At 44.1% G+C, this 19,100-nt stretch overlaps 1 protein-coding gene across 1 annotated transcript; it reads right to left on the bottom strand.

Annotated features, from left to right (window-relative positions):
- Nucleotides 1-8,922: 8,922 nt before the first annotated feature.
- cckbrb (cholecystokinin B receptor b) lies at nt 8,923-18,843 on the bottom strand. Its single transcript, XM_067259412.1, has 5 exons — nt 18,678-18,843; nt 12,429-12,668; nt 10,822-11,083; nt 10,545-10,672; nt 8,923-9,525 (listed from the first exon to the last, which is right to left on the bottom strand). The coding sequence occupies exons 1-5, from the start codon at nt 18,841-18,843 to the stop codon at nt 8,963-8,965; spliced, it is 1,359 nt and encodes a 452-aa protein (XP_067115513.1). The 3' UTR covers nt 8,923-8,962.
- Nucleotides 18,844-19,100: the final 257 nt, after the last annotated feature.

Below are 19,100 nucleotides of genomic sequence, written 5' to 3'. Positions count from 1 at the left end.
CGACTCTGACTTCAGAGGATAATGAGTCCAATGGCCCTTCACATACTCTCCTCTGTTTGTTTGCTTACTTTCTTTTCTCCTCCCTCCCTCTGCTCCTATCATCTCTCCTCACCCCTCTCAGTTCCACTCCTCTCCTCTCGTCACATTTCTTCTCTCTTCTACTTTTCTCTCCTCCTCACGTCTCCTCTCCTACTCACGTCGACCTTTCTCTCCTTGCTTATCACAATTCCTCTCTCATCTCATGTTCTCCTTTCTCCTTACATCTGCTTTGTTTAGTTTTCTCCTCTTCATCATTAGGGGGGTGGGGGTTTCAAGATGGTGAAATGGACCCATTACTACAATTGCTAATCAGACCTCACTTCTCTCTCTGCCTTTCAAAGTGACAAATAATAAGTTTAATTATTTTGGTGTGTGTATTACAAGGTCTCACTCCCAACTTTTGGAGGCCAATTTTACTCCGTTTTTGGAGCGTACCCAACAGGATCTTACCCGCTGGTCCACTATGCCTTTGTCCTCAGCCGGGCGAATCAGTATAATTAAAATGAATATCCTTCCCAAATTTTTATTTCAGTGCATCCCATATTTCCTTACAAAAGCATTTTTTACAAAGCTTGATAGTCTTATTTCATCTTTTATTTGGAATAATAAAGCACCTAGGATCAGGAAATTGTTTCTACAAAGGCCTAAAATACATGGCGGAATGGCTCTACTTAATTTTCAAATGTACTATTGGGCTGCCAATATCAAAAGCTTATTGTATTGGCGATGGGATACATCCTCTCAGGATCTTCCTGGCTGGTTACAAATTGAATCTAGTTATTGTAGTCCTGTTTCGCTTTCAGCTCTTTTATGTTCATCCATTCCCTTACATTCACCTCAGACCTGTTTGAATCCTGTAGTGCGCCACTCTTTACAAATCTGGTCTCAGTTTCGGAAACGTTATGGGCTGGTCTCTATGTCAGTTTATTCTCCTATTACAGCCAACCACCTATTCCCACCCTCTCTCCAAGGTAATACATTTACTTGTTGGCTTGTGGTGAATATAAAGATGTTATACAAAGATGCCATTTTCATGTCATTTGATCAGGTTAAACAGGAATTTTCTTTACCAGAACACCATTTTTTTCACAAGTCAGACATTTTGTACAGAATCGCTTTACTCAATTTCCATCACGTCCACCAAAGTCACCGCTTTCTCCAGTCAACTCCACCTGAGGTGAAGGGAGCTGTATCAAAGCTGTACACAATCATATTTGAATTGGAAGGTTCCTCAATGTCAATAATAAACAGAACTGGGAGAAGGATATGGATGCAGATATTTCTGAAGATCAATGGTCTAACATAGTTTAAAAAATTCACTCCTCCTCTATTTGTGCAAGGCACAGTCTTATTCAGTTTAAGATTGTACATAGGCTTCATATGTCCAAGGTTAAACTATCCAAAATCATCCCAGGAGTTAACCCTATCTGTGACAGGTGTAAGCAAGCCCCTGACACTCTTTATCACACATTTTGGTCTTGTTCTAGTCTAACAGCATTCTGGTCCTCAATATTTGAGGTATACTCGGCAATCTCGGGATTAACTATTGATCCCTGTCCTTTCGTTGGACTTTTTGGTGTACCGGCAGACGATCTCCCTCTGCAGAAGCCACAATTACATAGTATATAGCCTATTCCTCCCTTTTAGCACGGCGACTCATTCTTTTAAATTGGAAGAGTAACCACCCCCCTTCCTTTGGCAGATGGATCTGTGATGTCATGCTTTTTCTTAAGATTGAAAAAATGAGATACACTATAAATGGATCAATGGGGAAATTTGATGTGACATGGTGTCCATTCATTTTATATGTAGAACAGATGACAATGCACCTTGGCTCTGAATAAGATGTTATGTATTTCATTTACTTTATAGTTAACTAACCACTCTGGACCTTTTTTTTGTTGTGGTGTTGTGTGTTTGTTTGCCTGTCCCAGTGCTATGAGTGTGTACTGTCTTTGTGTTTGAAAAGCTCAATAAAGATACATTGAACAAAAAAAAGATGGTGTAATGGTCATAAGGAGCTGTCGAGGTAGATTTTTCCCTCCACGGTAGCGGTATCCCACATTGGATAAATTTCATTCTACCAGTAGTTGGTGCAACTAAAAAATTGCAAAGCATTGTCCTTCCCTCAAAAAAATTTACCCAATGTTCAGTGTGGGCAGGAAAATTCTAATGAATGTCTGAGAGAAATATTTGAAGTCTTCAAACAATTTTGGGGGGGGAATTGAAGATTTGAACTTTGGTTGGTCATTATATTATACTGAAACAATAGGTATGACTTTTGCGTGGTCAGGTGGCAAGAAAATACCAAAAGAGTTTTTGACTTATAATATGTTTAGTATTGGCTAAGGGTCCTCTAAATTCGTTTTTAGAGTTGGATTATCTAGTTTACAATTTTTTGTTTAGCTCAATGAAGTATTTCAACCAAACCTCAGGTATTGTGTGTCCATTGGTGGGTGTTGTACTCTACGATTGTATAAACTGCATATCACTGTTCTTTCAACATAACTACACATTAGCATCACCACATCAGCGCACCGGCAGCACCAGGCTATTAACCATCTACAGCAGTGGTATCGACATCCACAACTGCACAGATCAATGCAGTCAACAAACACCTTGTAGTAAGGCCCCTTACTTCCAGTGACAGTCGGTGAGTTCCATCTTCATGAAGCACTCTGCCATCTATCACAGCAGGAATACAGTGATTAGGTCTGATCAGAGACCTCTACAGCTTGGGCTCCCAATCCATTATTGTCTTTGAGCTGTCTGGAAAGGAGCAGTGTCAGACAGGATTGATGCAACATGCTTGGTCAGCACATCAGTGACATCCTTGCTCAGGTGCAATATCAGCTTGAATTATAAAAAGCAATTTGAGTGCTCATACAGCACTTACAGTAAACTTAAATCCTTTCAAAATACATTGGAGTCACATGGGTTTACTGTTTTGATGTGAGTGTAATATCATCAGCACGTTGTATGTATTCCAGTAAAACCAGCCTGATGAGAAGTGCCCATTCAGCAGGACACAGGAGAAAGTTTCCAGTCCACTTTCCATCTCACAGTCTCAGGTTTCAGCTATAAGCTCTACTCTGTTGTCCTCTTAGTGGTGCACTGACATACAAGCTTTGGCAAAACTCTCGATAAAGCTGACGGATGCAATCACTCAACAAAAAAACAACCTCTCCGAGCTTCAGTAGTCTAAGGTAATGGATGTAAAAGAAACCCAACATCAAAATACCAAACTATATATAAAAATATATATCAGTACATTTGTCTGAAGGCCGGTCCATTAAAGAGAACAATTATGAGGGGGGTTGGAGTTGAAAGACGATAAACTTTATTTAAATATATTAGCATTACAGCATGAAGCAGTAGCATAGGAACGGGTTCACATCATAACAATAGAATAATCATTTAATGTACATGTTATAAATAAATAAAGGAAGGGGGCAGAGAAAAAAAGATCAGTCATGAAAAACATTTTCTATGATGCACATCGGCAATCCCAAAGTAACAAATATGCAGACACACTCACAGACAGACACACTTACAGACACAGCACAAAACATGGAAAATATTTGTCAATTGCCAAAGCCTAAATGGAAACCAGACCATATCATGTACCAATGGATAGCATCTTGTTCCTCTACCATGCCAAAAAAAACAACTGGGCAGAACATTGTTGTAACAACAATCATAATAGCAGTAAATCTGTGCTGGCACTGGAAGAGCAGACCTGACAGGACCTCCCTCAGATAATGAGATACAAGCCAGAATGGAAAAATGCAAGTAAACATCATAGGCCATTCAACACCGTAGCAACGCACACCTAGCACACAGCACAGCAGGATAGGCACACAATTAGGCTCAAACATCAAAGTTTAGAACATAGGGAGACACTGGGTCTGACTGTACAGCACACACATGCAGTTCCATGTAGTTGCGCACATGCAAAAGACAAGCACAACAAATGAATGTGCAAACGTAATATTCTTCGTTAGAGCTGGCATATGCTTTCATGTAGTTAATCTCTAAACTCCGGAACAACTACATGAGTCACACAAACATAAATGCACACAAACACACACACATGCTCGAGAACGCACACACATACTTAAGGCAGTGGTGGCCTTTAGAATATGACCATTCCAGTAGATATAAATATGCCCCTTCCTCTGGCTCATCTTAATTTTTGCCTTGCCTTCAGTGCAGAGCGGCTCATTGGACTAAGAAATCCACACAATGTCATACTGAAGCCGAGATCCTTAAACTCCCTTCGCCACACCAGGGTCAAATTCCCCCAAAACTATTAGAATATTTATTTAATTTGTTAAAAATCTAACAAATCAAACAAGTTTAGTTTGAAGACTAGAGGCCTTTTCCATAAAGCGAGTTCACTAAATAAGCAAGCCAGGATTATGTCAATTAGTCTGACTCATTTCCAGTTATTTGGGTTCCATAAATCAAGTTCACCATAGTTCAAACTAAATTACTATGCAACTTATGTTGCGAAACTACTTTAAATCGGTTCCAGGCAGGCTATCTGTCAGGCGTAGCCTGTGTTGTTGTTTGCCCAGACATTCATGTAAGACTGAGCCGACCGGAAAACCATGATTTACCACAGACTTTCTGGTGTGCTGCCATATTTTACTTCATTAACCACCAAGTCAAACATTTTTGTTTATAGAAAATCAAATTAAATAAATAATACACTTAATTAATTATACAATGATAAATTATATGATACAGACCTACATTCATTTGAATTATATGGTAGCCTAGTCTATGTGATATCAAATGTTTAAGCTTATGCTACATAAAATATGTAAATTCCCCAATAGAATGATCATAGATACATTAATAGTTGACGGTATATAGGCAAAAAATATTTTAACAGAAATTTAGTATCGAAATCTATGCCTCTATCCTCAATTTTTTTAAACAAAAAAAAATATAAAAAAATATGATGGTTAATGTTAAACGAAAGTAAATAAATATTATCAAAAAGGTACCATAGTTGTGTTTAGTGGGTGTATGTTTCTCTTTATCAATGTAGTTAATCAAGTGAAGGTCTATAAAAAGGACATTAACCTACATACTGTTCATGTCATGGCGTGTCCCTTCATTGATGAGGTGGTGGATGAGGGAATTGTCATGGGACACGGCTTAAAGAGAACATACTTTCAGGTAAAGGTCACATGGCCTTGAACATTTATTCTTGCCATGGTGGATTGCTTAAATCCATGTTCGACCTTTCAATAAAGAATAGCGCACACACCCAATTATCTTGACTTCCTTAACCTGGCCTAAATAGTCAGATTTTAGAAACTAGAACTGGCTTTATTGAACCACATTTGCCTTGACTGATTTGTTAGATTCATTTCAGTCCAGTTTGGGACTTTAATCCCCACTATTACTTTTATTGGACATGTGTGTGTGCTGTGATTGTTGTGTACAGTAGCTTTGTGTGTTGTGACTGACAATTCCAGTGAGGCACACCCCCCAACTCCCTAATTTTCCCACGTGAGGGAGAATATGGAACAATTTCCATAAACTGGTAAATTAACCTTTGGACAGCAGACTCAATCCTGTAGGGAAATTAAAATAAAGTGTATCTATGCATGTATCATTACTGTGGCATGGCCACGACTAATTCAGCATATTGACATGATTAATTGGCAGTTCATCCTCAAACAGTGCAAGAAAGACATCCCTGAGCCACAGAGCAAACAAGTCCAGCTCTGCTGAAACTAAAGAAGGAAATTTAGATGATACGAGTTTAATGATGTGACCAGAGTTTGATGATGGGGCCATTAAAAACATAACTTCATTGTTACTCATTGTCACTCAGTTCAACTCAACAATCCCAGTCCTTAACTGTTCTGTTAAAGAGGACTGTCTGAGATAATAATAAACCAGACAAATAAATGAGTTTTGTCTCTGTAAGCATGCAACACAAAATTACCTTTTCCAAACCTGGAGTTGTTAATAAATTCTGATGTGAAACGGAGGCCTGTATTAGCGTTAACCTTTAGTAACTTCAGCAGTCTACACTCAGGTGCCCACACCAGTAAATCTATTGCATATTAAAACAGGGTTTAATAAAAGCCACTCTACCCATGGGCTAAAGTGGCTTTGTGCTGCTAGGGGAGCAGCAGAATCCACCACACGTTGTGTGAGTTCATGTGCGTGCATGTTTGTCTTTTGTCAGCATGGCAATTTACGTAGGTGAGGAATGAATCCACAAAGGTGGTGCATTGTGTGTTGCTTATCAGAAAGAAGGCTGTACTGTTAGTTCAATTGATTTGGACCAGTGTGTGGTGTGTGTGTGTGTGTGTGTGTGTGTGTGTGTAAGTATGGGTGTGTGTGTGGTTTCTGTGGTGTATGTGTGTGTGTCTGTGTGCCTCATAATACCAGCTATCCTCTGCTCGGTGGAACTATTGGGAAATCAGTGTTGCATATACAGTGTGAGGAGCTTTCCTAGTCTGGAAACAATTATTTACTACATACACCAACACACTCCCACTCACACATTCAAACACTCATACTTACTGTACACAAATTCTTCCCATGATTGGTTAACAGAATTCCACAGGACAGCCCCTCCTGCACAGTCAATTCTTATTCTCTGCTGGCAAAATGTTCGTTTTCTCCAGTAGCGAAGCCCTCACAGATTTCTGACTTAAGAAATTAAGGATTTGTTGATTTTTTGGATTTGTTTGTGGCCCGCTCATTTTAAGATAAAATACTGGCTACGCTATTGGTTTGCTCTGTGTCTATGTCCATGTTAGTGTGTCTTTAAGAGAAAAAGACAGACAAAGAGAAACAGAAAAAACTGTGAACAAGAGGATAATAATATCAGTATTACTATCAACTTTGCTTAGCATCACTAAAGAGAGAGAGAGAACGTAGGACTTTGAGCAGCCTTCGAACCACACCGCCTTTGCTTCAGGGTTTTTGTTTGTCATCCCCCCAGAGATGACATCTCTGGGGGGATGACAGAATGGCACTGAATTGGTCCCCCCCCCCTGTGTTCTGTGAGGGAGAGGGGCCAGCAGATGGTCACTAACCAGCGGAGGCCAGGATCCAGATCATCTCACAATGACCACTATACACTATCTCGGGGGTCGAAGTATCCCTATAGGCATGTTCATAGATGTGTTTGTAGATGGAAATAGATCGTCAGTCGCTCGACTACAAACTTAAATGGCTCTTCTGCTATCTCCTCTATATCGCCTCCAATCGGTTGCCTCCAACGCTGCTCTCTCTCCTCCACTCGGCTGCCAAAAACTGATATCTCCCCTTCATTCTGCTGCCTTCATGGTTCTATCATCAATAACTAGTTTCTACCATCCCTACATGGGTTATACCATCTATATATGTCCAGTACAGTCAGAGACTAAGCTGAATTCAGCAAGTACCCAGACAGTTAGAGCCAAGGGAGTATAGATGGTAAGGTAAGAGATAAGACTGATCTACTAGGTGCAGTTCTGTTGCCAGGGTATACAAATGAATCAAAGATGGCAGACCGATAGAACAGTGTTTATGATACCATTTCAGTATCGACATCACCAGACATCAACCCAGATGATGCGCAGAGTGAGAGGGAGTAAGTGGTTTCGAAGAGGTTTCACCGACACACTGGCCCATATAGAGGTGATTTCAGTATCAGTGATGCCACAGAGCACATCCACAAAAGACACACATCGAGCACAGAAACACATCGCTTTAGAAACGAGAACACAAATACACAGTCCACCTCCATCCCACAAGTCACCGTTTACAATAAAGCAGAACAGTGCGGAGGAGCAGAATACAGTAGAGCAGCGCATATAACAGAAGACTTCCTCCCCTAAGCACATACTCCTCTTGTTTGTGAATCCCACGACTCAGTCCCACAGACATGTAGCTGAACACATATGAAGTTTAACATAATCCACAACAGGGACTGACACAGTCCACAGCACACATATTTAAATAGGAAACCACAGGAGGACACAGAGCTCATTGACATGCAGGCACTTGTAGTCCACAGCAGGAATCCATCACCAACAACACAGAAGCTCACAACGTGTTCGGCACACAGACAGAAAAGACGAAGCAAATGGAATCGCTGATACTGCTTCTCCGACTCACCTTAGCCACCCTAAACTTCTCAAGGAACCCCCCTCCCCTTTTACCTTAGCCACCCTAAACTGCTCAAGGAATCCCCCTCACCTCTCACCTTAGCCACCCTAAACTGCTCAAGGAATCCCCCTCACCTCTCACCTTAGCCACCCTAAACTGCTCAAGGAACCCCCTCACCTCTCACCGTAGCCACCCTAAACTGCTCAAGGAACCCCCTCACCTCTCACCTTAGCCACCCTAAACTGCTCAAGGAATCCCCCTCACCTCTCACCTTAGCCACCCTAAACTGCTCAAGGAATCCCCCTCACCTCTCACTTTAGCCACCCTAAACTGCTCAAGGAACCCCCTCACCTCTCACCTTAGCCACCCTAAACTGCTCAAGGAACCCCCTCACCTCTCACCTTAGCCACCCTAAACTGCTCAAGGAAACCCCCCCTCACATCTCACCTTAGCCACCCTAAACTGCTCAAGGAACCCCCTCACCTCTCACCTTAGCCACCCTAAACTGCTCAAGGAACCCCCTCACCTCTCACCTTAGTCACCCTAAACTGCTCAAGGAACCCCACTGCTCAAGGAACCCCCCTCACATCTCACCAGCCCACCTAAGCCTCAATCAACCCTAACCCAACCCTTCACCAACCCTTACTCAACTCTTACCCACCTCTTACCCAATAAAGCCCTCACAAATACCAGACTGCCCACCTATCCCTATTCCCACACCCCATTTCCCTGCAGGACACCAATCCCATCCCATGCCCTCCCCCGCCCCAGCCCCAGCGGCCACTTCGATCTCTCAGCATGTCGCCATGGTGCTGACGGTAGTGTAGCTGAACTTGGACATGGACACCCCCATCGCCATGGCGTCCTCCTCGGCCTCCCGCAGCACCCGCTTCCGGCGGCGACACAGCGATTGGCAGCAGGAGAAGGTGGAGAGCAGGGCCTTGCGGAAGCGTGTGTTCATGAAGCAGTAGATGATGGGGTTGACGCAGGCTGACGTGTAGGACAGCAGGTGGATGAAGGAGATGGGCGCCCCGGAGAGGGCATTATGGGCAGACTGCATGTCGAAGGCCTTCCATGTGTTGACGCAGTAGAGGGGCATCCAGCACAAGAAGAACAACACCACGATCACCACCAGCATGCGAATCACTCGCTTCTTGGCCTGGAGCTTGGCCTCCGATGTGTTACTGCGCGCGCGCTCCACCTTCGCCCCGCTCCCTCCGGCCACACCCCCGGCTCGGGCCGAGGATGTCAGAGTCGACATCTCCACAGAGTGTGGTTGCTTGGACACCTGGACATAGCAACCGTCTCCATCGTCATTGCCACTTGAGACGGAAGAGGTCAGGCCGTTCTTGACATCTGTGGAGTCAGGGGTAGCGGGGAGTGAGACAGGAGTTCACTTCTAGGTAAAGCAGACCCCGGGACTATCGGGTGGGTCAGTGTAAAGGTGACAGGCGTTACGGAGCCTACAGGGCTCGCATGTGAGGATATTATCTACTGTAGCTCTGGCCACATGAACCCTGCAGACCATTTCTTAGTTCTGAGAAATATCAAGGAACACAGTCCTGAGAAATGCATCTTAATCTTAATATTGTGCACGTACACACACATCTTTTTGTTGACATCATGTTTGCATGCTGGGACTTTAATAGTCCTTTCCGGTTTCTTATGATTGCTGCTCGTCAACACATGTGGTTAAGGACCAGATTACACAGCCAATGTAAAGCGCAGGTATAAACACTCAGCTCACCTTAATAGCTACAGCAGTGACTCAGCTAACAGAGCAGGCTATCAGGGCCACAGGGGAAATGGCTGTGTTTATTAATGAACCTCAGTGAACCTTGCTGCTTTGGCTACTTAAACCCCATGGTGTCTGTGAGCGGGAGCTGTCCTCATACATTTACCCATCCTGATTAAATATAGTTATGGGTATAGGACAGCAGCACTGAGCACGTAGAGGAGGAAATGGAGGTTTGTGTTTGAAGGAAACATGATTAGCTATAATCATCCTGGGTTAAAGACAGCTATTTCAGAAGCGGGACAAAATAAAAAATAAAATAAAAGAGTTCAATAATTACACTGCTGTCATCCCTTTCTCCCTCATTGTCCCTTTCTCTTTCCTCATCCTCTCTCTCTGTCTGTCCAATTTTCCCTTTCTCATGTTGGACTGGACAGATATAAAAGCCTAAAGCTGTCAGCCAATCGCACATTTTAATTGTGCAACACCAAACACATTTCAGCAGATGAGAACATCACAAATGGAACCACACATACACCCATAACAAGGTTGGTCAAACACAAGTGTACTGCACACACACACACACACACAAACACACACATGCTCACGCAGACACACATACACGTGACCAGGGTCATACCGGAGTTTTTTTGCGTTTGTCCCATCTCAAACTGGATTCCTCGGTAGAGTTCTCTGGAGATGAGGCCATATGCCACAATCATCACCAGGCCCGGGATCACAAACAGAACCAGCAACAACAGGATGTACCTGGGAAACAGCCACTTATAGTTGATGAAAGATTCACAAGATTCACATACCGGATGGATGAACGGATATCAGGTCAGAGACACGCACAGATAGATACACAGCAAGGGTCAACCACACACACACACAGATTGATACACACACCGTCTCACCAGGTCTGTTCCACATGGCTATGAGGCCAGGCGTGTCTGCAGGCATGTGCTGTGGTGTTGTCCGGTCGGACATGGCCCTGTAGAGAGCTGAACACTGGGTAGGGTACCATGATGACAAAAGACAGCACCCACGTGGCCGCAATGACACGGTTGGCATGGGAACGCGTCTGCCATGCCCGCGACTTCAGGGGGTTACAGATGGCGCTATAGCGTTCAATCGCTATGGCAACAAGGCTAAAGGTGGAGATGCTGACGGATATGCCTGTGGAGAGACAGGATGCGAATGAGATGCATTGTGGGTAAGAAAATGACAAAAGCTGCTTCCACAGTGTGAATTTTCTTGGGTGGGAAGAGAGGGAAGGAGGGAAGAAGGGAGGGAGGGAGGGAGGGAGGGAGGGAGGGAGGGAGGGAGGGAGGGAGGGAGGGAGGGAGGGAGGGAGGGAGGGAGGGAGGGAGGGAGGGAGGGAGGGAGGGAGGGAGGGAGGGAGGGAGGGAGGGAGGGAGGGAGGGAGGGAGGGAGGGAGGGAGGGAGGGAGGAGGGAGCAGAGATGGTAATCAGGGTGTTGTTTGAGGAAATCTCATTGGCCTGACTGTCTGATCAACTCTGCCCTAGCCACCCCACCCCACCCCCCCCCCAGCTGACACAAGGGAAATTAATCTGATCCAGGTCCTACTGCAAGAACATTAGCATCAACTGCATGTGTGTATGATGTACACACATGCAGTTGATGCTAATGTTTCTGGGCCTGTGGAAGCAACTGAGAATGGTAAGCTGAAGCAAACAAATGTCGGTCAACATCCCCCATCCTCTCCTGAGCCCCTAGCCCCTCCAAGGCCTCACACTCCCCATAGCTCACGCCTGCTACCTACCTCTCCTGTTTATTCAGCTCCCTGCCCACAGCCTTCCATCTTTTCCTTCCTTCCACATATCTCATCACCCTATGCCACCATAAGTTATTTATACATTGTAGTTTGAATGATGCCAATAATAATAATGTGAATATAATTTAAGGAAATGTACTTTAATGGAAAGAAATATGTATTTTAATATGGGGAGATTGGGATGGCAATTAGTTTCTTGCCACCCCTTGGATCCACCAGTAACTGTCTCCTCCCTCCCTAGAGATCCCCTACTCTCCCCTCCCTCCCCAAATCTCTACCACTCTCCCTTCCCATAGCCTCCTGCTCTGGCCGTTCCTCCCTCCAATCCTCTGCACACCATCTCTCTCTTTCTCTCTTCACCTTTGTCTCTCCATCCCGTACTACTTGCCTCGCCAACTCTTTAATTTCCCTCTCTGCACATCCATTTCATCTTAGCTTGTCACTCTCTTTTTTCCAATCATTGTAAAAAAGAAACTTTTTCAATCTCATCTCAGATCGTCGAGTGTAGGATCTAAGGTTACATTTATAAGTTCAGGAAAGCTTGAAACTGTTGATTTACTGGAGCCGCTTGAAGAACTTTCTGCTTTCTCGACTACTTTGCATTCCATGTTCGGACGGAACAGAAAAAGTTGAAAATATATTGCCGTTGACTTAGTTTAGGTGGGTGAACCATCATGGCTCTCCTCTCTTCCATATACTCCCCCCCTTCTCCACCCCTGACTCACCCATCAGATAGGCCACTATCTTGCACATGGCTGCTCCAAAGATGAAGTCCTGCAGGATGCTGGGGATCAGGGAGAAGGGCATGCAAAACAGCGCCATCATCAGGTCGCTGAGAGCCAGGGACAGCAGGAAGGAGTTTGTGACGGTGCGCATGCGCTTGTTGACCGTCAAGACCATGATGATGAGGAGGTTCCCCAGCACACTGATGAGGAAGATGACTGAGTAGAGCAGGATACGCAACTCTGCGGAGGGGGGGGGGGGGTAGGGGTCAAAGAGAGCAAGAGATTATCATCTTTCAAACATTCAATCTCCGATACATCATGCTGACCCTGACGCTTTGTTTGCCATGCGGGTGTCCAGCTGAGCCGAGCAGATCTGAAATAAAGGGATGAGAGATGGAGGGATGAGCCGAGTAGGCTTGTTGAGAGGTCTATTTGAAGAGATTAATCATGGCTGTTTTACATTCGGATCAATACTAGGACTGTGTCTACATCGACCCCTCGGTCGCCTCTTCGGGACAGCAGTTTACCTTCTGACTGACGGAGAGAGAGCAAGATGGAGTAGAGGGGTATGAATAAAGGGGGGAGAGAAAAGGAGAAAGACATAGCGACAGGGAAAAAAGAAAGAAGAAAAGGCAGATGGAAAGGAAGAGAGAGGGAGAGAAAGACAGAGAAAGAAAGAAAGAAATAAAGGAGAGGTAAAGATGTTTCCCTGTTCCAATTATAAAACAATTTGCACAGGTTTCTCACTCTGTTACAGGCTCGACAGTAACAACATCAGTGCGGGTTAGTCAAACAGCAGTTTGTTTGATACCTTAACATTTAGCTTGTTAACGTGTTTGCCATGAAAGCAAATCTTGAGGAGCAGTGGTAGAGCTTCTCATAATATATGGATCGGAAGATATGTCCTTGTTACGCCTCATTTGTGGAAGCATGTGCAAACACTTTGATGCCACTTTATGTCTAGGGAATTTCTCCATTCTTCACAAAGGGAGAGAAAGAGACAGAGAAAAATAAATAGTCTTTCTATTAGTGGGGGACATCACTGACCCCTTACAGGTTGCTCTGGGATGATTCCTCTGGTCTGAAAAGCAAAAGAAATGACTTCTTGAAACATTTACATTTAGCAGATGCTCTTATCCAGAGCGACTTACAGTAAGTACAGGGACATTCCCCCGAGGAAAGTAGGGTGAAGTGCCTTGCCCAAGGACACAACGTCAGTTGGCATGACCGGGAATCGAACTGGCAACCTTCAGATTACTAGCCCGACTCCCTCACCGCTCAGCCAACTGACTCCCTGTTTTGCAAACAATACATTGTTTTTCTGCATGACAGATCAATCATTCACTGCTATTCAAGGATGATCTAATGCTAGCCGTTATCTGCACAAGAGCACCTCTACTCTCCCTGCCATGGGAGCGGAGAGCAGGATCTCTTACCAGGACTGACTTAGAAAATCCAAATTATAGCTACTTAAATCATAACGGGAAGCAAATATGGAGGATTGTTGACATGTCACTGAGCATTACTTTATCACTTCGTCACATTATCACTGGGTGACCAACTTCATCTCACATTATTGCTTATACCCATCCAGGCCTTGCAGATATGTAGGTGGGGTGGGGGGTGGAGGGGGAGTGGGGAGTGTAAGGAAGCAGACTTTTGGAATTAGATGAACTCCCGGAAGGGTTTAGGAGAGGAAGGACTAGACTGCAGGTATTGGCTAACCCGAATCCTGTTGGAGCTCATGCTCCCTCCACCTGCCAATCATCTTTCGAAACACCTCCAACAATGACCGTGTTCCTCTGAGATTGCCCTAAAGCAGGTTTTCTATGGTGACCATGCCCAAGGGATTGAAGACGCCTGGGTGTTTCTTCTTTCTCTCTACTTGTCCTCTGCTCTGGCATCTCGGTTTACTTTGGTTTTGTGCATTCTCAGTCTTCCTCCTCCATGTACTGTCTCTATCTCGGGATCTTGTTCTTTCGATCTCCGTCCTCATTTCTTCTCATCTCCATCTTCTTCCTGTTCTTCCTATCTTCTGTTTCACTTCCTCTGGGCTGTATCAACCAGTGTTCAGACCAGAACACTGGCCAAACGATCTGTCTCCGTTCTCTCCATCCATCTCTGCTCTGCCCGCCCCATCCTTCTCTGCCTCCCTCTCCAGTTCCGTCTATCTCCCCTTGCGTGAGCTCAGACACAGAGGAACCCACTCCTGTCCTGAGGACAGCCGCACAAAAGAAGAGTCTATCTCTGCGCTGTCCCACCAGGTGTATGAGGCTGATAACACAGATTCAGAGGTCAGAACTTCAGAGGGCTTACAGAAGGTCTGCAGCAGAAGTCCCCGCAGAAACAAAAATGTCTCCATCCCCTTGAAAGAGGCAGAAGCAGTCTGGTCCGATTTTTTTCTCCTTTACTGTCTCTCTTTTCTCTGTCTCTTTCTGTGTCTTACAGACACACTCCTCCTCATATCAGCCCCTCTACCGTGTTTACTTATTAGAAGATTAAAAACTTCTTCACAAGTGTTAAATAGTGCATGTGTGGGGTTTGTTTGTGTGATAGAGAGAGAGAGAGAGAGAGAGAGAGAGAGAGAGAGAGAGAGAGAGAGAGAGAGAGAGAGAGAGAGAGAGAGAGAGAGAGAGAGAGAGAGAGAGAGAGATAAGGAGGGGATGTTTACACACATGTACTCAAGTGATGGAAGATGCAATGTATCAAACCAAATAAGCTCTCTCTCTCTTCGTCTTTCTCTCACTCTCTCTCCCTCTAAACCATCTGCCCCTTTTTGTTCTCTTCCTAATGAAATATGTTACAAAGGTCTCAGCCTAATCGAAGCCAATTAGCAGTGCCGTGTGCTGTGAGGCTGTGCAGGGAGTGGTGATAACTCCCTAAACACATCTAGTTCTATCAGCCCTGCTAGAACCGCTGCAAGCTGGAGAGGGTCGAAATGTCTATGTTCTCTTTTAATCACTACCTACTAGGTCTACACGACAACAGCTCTCTCCTTCATCTAAAATGCTGTATTTACAGTTTTGTGTGATTACTAAGGCACAAAAATATACAAAATGTTTCTAAAGCTCGACACACTAACCACAAAACCTCATACCTAACCTGGAAAAAATTGTACATCTCTTGTAAAAGCAAACAATTATTGCAAAACTCTTCAAAGTCATTTGAAAACGTTTTGGTTTTTCACAAACCATCATTTGAATGAGCACATGAAGCACCAATTACGCATTGATAATATAAATGAAAAACACTTGTAGCTTTTGCTTTTCTGTATGCAGGGTTAGAAATCAAAGAACAGAGTTAGAAATCAAATAACAGAATTGTGCTAAACCATAGTGGTTCTGGGAGAGGAAAAAAGTATTTACCTTGTTTGCTATCCCATTATACTATCAGTGATTTTGATGGTTTGTGTGTACTACTGACGCAGTAGTACACACAATGTTATTTCCGAGTTTTGCAAGAATTGTTTGTTTTGTACAATGTTTTGCAAGTTGGTGCTTTTTTGTGGTTGGTGTGAAGAGTTTTGCAAAAATAGCCTCTAGTTTCCAAAGTAGTGCCTTAGAAATCAGAAGAAAAAATGTAACTCAATAACTACATACATTTAATAAATAATTCAGATTTCTCAGAGGTACTCATTTACATAAAGGCACATTCACTCCGCTAGGTTCTTCTGATCCTGCTGCTTCTATTTAATATTTAATCAGCCAATTTCAGAGGGCTGGATGAACATTTGAACAAGCTTGGTTTTAATATAGTAAAGATAGATAAGTGGACTAAACAGGAACACCTGGTGAAGCTGAAGCAATCCTCAACTCGACTGTGTTAGCTCAGTAAATTGAGGTCCAGCAAGCGACGAACCGTGCATATTTAGGAGTTCCTATTGTCTTTCAAAAACATTTACCACACCAAAGACGTTCCACACACCAACCCCTAAATACACACACAAAGACACACAAACACTCCAGGAGGGGATTTCAGATGCCAGTTGGCATCTGTGGAACTGACTGGGGCATTCTAGTGGAAATGGGTTATGGGTAAATGTCATAACTAATGGCTAATCTAGCACTGTAAATGTCATACATCACTAAGCCACAGTGTTACCCACCCGTACCTGCCTGTCTGCCTGCCTGTCATTTCTCTGACTCTTTTCTCATTCTCTCCCCTCTCTCTCTCAACAACTGCTAGAGAATAGACAAAAAACTCAAAATGGCTCTAACAACAGTCCCACTGCTCCAGACACTGCAGTGAGAAAGATTGGAATTGGTCTTACTTTAATTAAATAGAACTTCCGTAGCATCTATTGGACTTAATGAGCAAAGCCTAGTTCAGGGCATGGCACTCAGGCAGCCGCATCATTCCGCTCATCAACTACAACTGTGTTAGCCTGCCTCTAGCTCATTGGCCACGTCCGATAAAGCGACAATATAGTGCCACACGGATACTCCTACACTCACTCCCGGTTGTTGTATTATTGTGCTGCTGCTGCCCTCCACCATCCCCATCCTCCATGTTGTTTGCATGTTACTATCTATGCTCCCTGCCTCATATTGTATATTGCTAGCTGCTGTATGTAGTGCTTCCCCTAGATACATCCACTCTGCCAAAGTCAAAACTATTTCCATGTCTATGGTTATCAATTCATGGTCAAATCAAAATGGGATTGTCTTGACTTAATGGATCATATGTGACTTATCAGGGGGGGAGAAGATTAATAGTAAATACTCATGTCTACGTAGTGTAGAAGCAATAAAATGTACAGTAGCTGGGCTGTATGACAGCAGTATGTGGAAAGTGGGAAGCTTGAGAAGAGACTTAGCCAGCATTGTCTTGCTCAGGCTGTTTCAGAATGTTGCACATGAAGGTTTGCGTAAGAGAGAAAGGGACAGAGAGAGGGAGAGAGAGAGAGAGAGAGAGAGAGAGAGAGTGAGAGAGAGAGAGAGAGAGAGAGAGAGAGAGGGGGGGGGGGGGGGGGGGGGGGGAGGGGGGGAGGGGGGGAGAGGTATGGATTGAGATGCAATGTGTGAAGTGATGAATGAGAGACTAAGCAAATGTTTGGATGTTTGGACTGATGAGGATGTTCAGCCATATTACCAGACAATCCTCATGTCTCTTTCTGTGAGTGTGTGTGTGTATGTGTGTGTGTATCTTTGTAAGCACGGTTTGTGTGTGCTGTTTGTTACTAACACACAGAATGGCATCACTACTGGGGATGCTAAATATAGAGTGTGTGATGGGGCAGTGAAGAGCCTAATCAGAGTCAAGACCCCACTGCCCTAACGGCACTAACTGCTGCCGTTACAATCTCTCTCAGATACCACACACACGCACACACACACCCAAAGGCACACACACAGGCACACACAGGCACGCAGACACACACAGGCATGCAGAAACAGACACACAATAGAAAATGACAGAGCATAGTTATAAGAATGGTCCCCAGAACTGAATACATTGGCCCACTGAAATCAACAAAGTCTCCACAAAAACAATAATTGGGCTTGAGTTATTAAGATTAGAATGATTTTGAATCTTCACAACCATCAAGTTATATTTCATAAGCAGTCATGTTCTACCCATCCCTCTGGTCTGGTCATAACTGGTATAGAGGTTGTTATGCTGCTAACTACAACTAAATAATTTCTATGACCGGTTTCCTAATATCTGCTCAGGTGCTTGTTTTTCAAGTGCAGCCACAGTCCATTATCATCTATTTTGCTGCCTGTCAGTATAGTTGTTCACAGCGTATGCAGACAGAATATAATATAATTTGCTGTCCTCTGCAAATCCCAGTGTGGCAATATACACACGTGCGCGCGAGGAATTCGGAGAAAAACACATTGTGACAGACAGATGTTATATGTTTAAATAAACATTTAAACATTAGCAATGCAGGCGTCCACCATGCAGAAGTGTTTATAGAAAATGGTAGGGATGGGCTAGGTTTTAACTATTGGTAAAGGTGGCCAAATAAACCGATTGATAATGTATGAGCTGGCCACATTGTGATTAGATGGTGAGTTTAAGCAACAGGCGCTGCTGTGAATGAAATGCCTGAAAATCGTTCGGATAAATGAATCGGTAGGCTATTCTAAACAGGCGCATACATTGATAGCACTTTAAAGTTGCATAAGAACGGTTCACAAAGGGATCAGTTCTAACGCTTCACTGTAAGCCCGTTTTAAAGTCTGGTGTGTCATCAATGTGTTTTTTCTTTGTTTGTAGCCTAATGGACCGGTGTCACTTTACCTTTTTGAGCGAGCTTTACGGGTAGAGGTCTGGGGGCTACGGTCGCATTGTCACAGGTGATATTTCTCTCCTTTATACTGCAGTTCACGAAAACGTTCAGTTGCGCACCACTTTGTGCTCCCGCGCTGTCGAGCGCATTGGTTTCGTTCAACCTTAGTAAATCCATGCTGCCGGTGATGAAGTGCGGTCAAAAAGGTGCATCCTAGGTTTTGGTCGAAGCTGCGCTTTGGTCAAGTCAGCGACGACTGCCACCAAACAGCTGTAGTCCATCACAAGTTCTCCAACCACATCTAAAAACTCCCGATTTCGTTTATCTAACCCTGTGCACCCTTTTAAAATGGGATTTACGTTTGTTTGTTTTGGCAATGCCTTGGTTCGCTTGGTCCAGTCCGAGAACACACCCGGGTAGGTAGGCTACTTTAG

Source organism: Osmerus mordax, chromosome 2, assembly GCF_038355195.1.
Source record: "Osmerus mordax isolate fOsmMor3 chromosome 2, fOsmMor3.pri, whole genome shotgun sequence".
NCBI classification, from domain to species: Eukaryota; Metazoa; Chordata; class Actinopteri; order Osmeriformes; family Osmeridae; genus Osmerus; species Osmerus mordax.
The sequence above is the reverse complement of the archived record's forward strand: the minus strand, read 5'-3'. Positions and strand labels throughout refer to the sequence as shown.